This window comes from Bison bison, unplaced genomic scaffold (genome assembly GCF_000754665.1).
Source record: "Bison bison bison isolate TAMUID 2011002044 unplaced genomic scaffold, Bison_UMD1.0 scf7180017864518, whole genome shotgun sequence".
Classification (NCBI taxonomy): Eukaryota; Metazoa; Chordata; class Mammalia; order Artiodactyla; family Bovidae; genus Bison; species Bison bison.
Window position 1 is genome coordinate 3,677,161 of NW_011495071.1, and position 3,138 is coordinate 3,680,298.

A 3,138-nucleotide genomic window follows, 5' to 3' on the forward strand; every position below is an offset into this window, starting at 1 on the left:
CTCTCGGTCAAGGTAGGCCCTTCGCGACTCCGCAGATCAGTTCAGCGGATCTCGACAGCGCAGACCGACTTCACAGGAAGCCATCACTACAGCAGTTGCGACCAGGAGCCTTCCCCGAGCCCTCTCCTCGGAGCATGCGCAGTCCGTCAGCGCACGTAATTGCCGCGGAGAGCCGGCGTGATTGACGTTTACGTCGGTGACGCCTGAGTGCGCGAGGACGTGGGGTTTCTGAGAGTGCGCAGTGCGTGCGTCGGCGGCGACCCTTCGGCCTTTTTCGGGAGGGGGCGACGCTGAGATGGGGGCGGCGGCAGCCGAAGCGGATCGCACTCTCTTTGTGGGCAACCTTGAAACGAAAGTGACAGAGGAGCTCCTCTTCGAGCTTTTCCACCAGGTAAGCGGCTGGGATAAGCCTCTTCCTTTCGTTTCCCGGCCCGCCTAGGGTCCGGCCCAACGGCGATCCGCGCTTCCTTGGCGGAAGCGGGATCCTGGTGCGTCCCGGCACCCTGACAGGTGGGCGGGCTGGAGGCGGGGGTCACGCTTAGAAAGGGAGGCGCTCGCTGCGTGTGGCTTTCTGAGAAGAACCCTAATTAGTTCAGGCCAAAGTGAAGACTAAAGGTGGTGGTGGGTTCTCAATCGGGCATTCCTGTGGTAAAGATTCAGGCTCTTTAAGGGGCCTCAAACGTATGGGTCCTTCGTTGAGCTGTACTTTGCCTTCTTTTCTCATCTTCTGCTTGTAAATTTATTTCAATTTGTTTGTCGTATACATTTTCCACTTAAGTTTCTTACGAAGTTGCAGCAAAGACAGATTCATAAGGAAAGACTCCATAGAAAAAGCTTAGACTCCGTAGGAAAGCGGCATTGTAGTGTTTCTGTATTAAGATCTGTATTAAAACGTGTTAAACTTGTTCCCTCCAGTTGCACCCTCCAACAGCTGGTAATGGTTTGATTGATCGATGCAAAAGTCAACTTTTAGCCCAAGAAAACTTTCTCTTGCTCTTGATAAACGTTAATTTGCACAAAGTGGGAAAACGATGGGTGTTGGCCGCGACGTTAAAGTCATAAAGGGCAGTGAAATGTAAATTCAGTGATTGGGTTTCCAGTTCCTTATGGGCTCCCTCCCCCGAAGTAAGTTAACCTAATTTTCAGTTATAATCTATAGGATCTTTAACCGTGAGGGAAATCCCTGTGTATCCGGTTTTTAAGAGTCTTTGTAACATTTGAGTATTTTCTGAAACTGCCTTACTGAAATTCTGAATACTTTTTGTGTCTGTAGGCTGGTCCAGTAATTAAAGTGAAAATTCCAAAAGACAAGGATGGTAAACCGAAGCAGTTTGCCTTTGTGAATTTCAAACATGAAGTATCTGTTCCTTACGCCATGAATCTGCTTAATGGAATCAAACTTTTTGGAAGGCCTATCAAGATTCAGTTTAGAGCAGGTAACTATTTACTGATGATTTGGGGAGAGAAATTGTTCACTGTTTTGTTTTTTGTTTTTAATTTTGTTATTCAGTTTTAGAGAACCTCTTTTTTTGAGAACCTCTTTTTGGGTGAAAATGCTTTAAGCTTTATAAACAGTAAACTATATATCGCTAAAAATGGGTAACATTGACAGTATGGATTTTGAAAGTGGTAATTTTCAAGAGAGTTAAAATTTCAATTTGGGTTGGTGAAAAGAACATAAACCTTTATTGTTAGAATGACTGATTTTGGTTTCATGCTCTAAAAGCACAAAGATTATTTCCTGAAAGTCTTCCTGACTGGTTTGTAATTTACTTTTACAAATTTTGATGTGAGATTATGTGAGGATGAAACTTTCCTTGTATTCAGTTTTACAATTTAGTGTGGGGATCAGAGTACTATGGCCAAATTGGGTGTTTATACATTGTCTGTTGTACATTGGGTAGTACCTTATTTGTAACCCTTTGTTTTAAATATATCTGGTATTAAACACTTAGTTTTCACTCTGATGAACTATAAAGTGATTTACTGAAATTTGAGGTTTTCACCTTAAGTTATGTCCACCTGTTTTGGAATGATTGGGCTGAGGAATACAAAATTTCAATTTTAAACTTTCTAACAATAAGGATTTATCAAATTGTTTCATTTAGGAAGTAGCCATGCCTCACAGGAGGTCAGTTTGTCATATCCCCAGCATCATGTTGGAAATTCAAGCCCTACTTCCACATCTCCTAGCAGGTAATGTTTTGCACCTATTTTAAAAATCGTTTATCAGAAATTTTTTTTTAGGTTGTGATCTCAAAAAATACATGAGTGATTGGCTTCCTTCATTATGCTCCTACCTCTTTTTTCTGCTGCTGTATTTGCTATTTTGGATTATAGTTACACATAGTATCTATTCTAAGGGAACTATAGGCCCATTGTATATAGTTCCCTTAAAATAAATACATGTATAACTATGTTCATTGTAAAGACATATACCCAAACCCACATACATGTATATACTGACACAGAATTTCTCAAAACATTACTTAACTCTTGCTATTTGTACCCTCTGTTTTCTGTTTTATTTTTTTAAATGCACTTTAGTTCTATGACCACTAATTGGCTGTTACTTGCAGATTAAAAATACCTATTAGTAAACAGACTAAGAGTTCATAAAGCTGGATTCTAAATATGTCTCTTAATAATTGTGTAATCTTGAGCTAGTCTCTGGCCCTATCTTTCCATTTGTAAGGAAAAAAAGTTGATTCAGATGATCTCTAAAATCCCTTTTAGTTACTAAGGATTAGAAAAGTTACCATATTTGTATCTACTTAAATAGTTTTCTTTGGGGAGGCTGATATTTTACTAGGGATAATTTTTTCCTGGTATGTCCTTAGAGCAATTTATCAATCATAATGGGCTTCATTCAAGAAAGAGTTAAAAAATCCTGTCACCTGTCTGATTTGTCACCAAGTCCTTTGTATTTATGATCTCATTTATCCCTCACAGCAGTCTTATGAGGTAAGAATTATCTCTACCTTATGTATGAAGAAAATAAGGGTTGGAGGTTAACGTTACCACTGTTTTACAGTGGCTACAATTCTGGGGTGAAAGACTGGTAAGAGGCCCTCCAGTGAATCCCCTGAATTCTGAAAATAGTCTTCTCTCACCCATTCTTTAGCAATAAACCTGTTT

At 40.3% G+C, this 3,138-nt stretch overlaps 2 protein-coding genes across 3 annotated transcripts in view; one reads left to right on the plus strand and one right to left on the minus strand.

Moving 5' to 3' along the window:
- Window positions 1-84, minus strand: part of LOC104981329 (chromosome unknown open reading frame, human C11orf71) — a 674-nt gene extending 590 nt beyond the window's left edge. The window contains exon 1 of the mRNA XM_010830364.1: window positions 1-84. The gene's annotated coding sequence lies outside the window, so the exon portion shown is untranslated.
- Window positions 85-235: 151 nt separating this feature from the next.
- RBM7 (RNA binding motif protein 7) overlaps window positions 236-3,138 on the plus strand; it is a 7,870-nt gene continuing 4,967 nt past the window's right edge. Inside the window, exons 1-3 of one of the 2 annotated variants that reach the window (XM_010830362.1) lie at window positions 236-391; window positions 1,274-1,436; window positions 2,109-2,196. In XM_010830362.1, the coding sequence (XP_010828664.1) occupies window positions 296-391; window positions 1,274-1,436; window positions 2,109-2,196 (347 nt within the window). In that variant the 5' untranslated portion in view covers window positions 236-295. Of the gene's footprint in view, window positions 392-534; window positions 616-1,273; window positions 1,437-2,108; window positions 2,197-3,138 lie in introns of those variants that run through there. The other variant, XM_010830363.1, reaches the window with a different exon arrangement.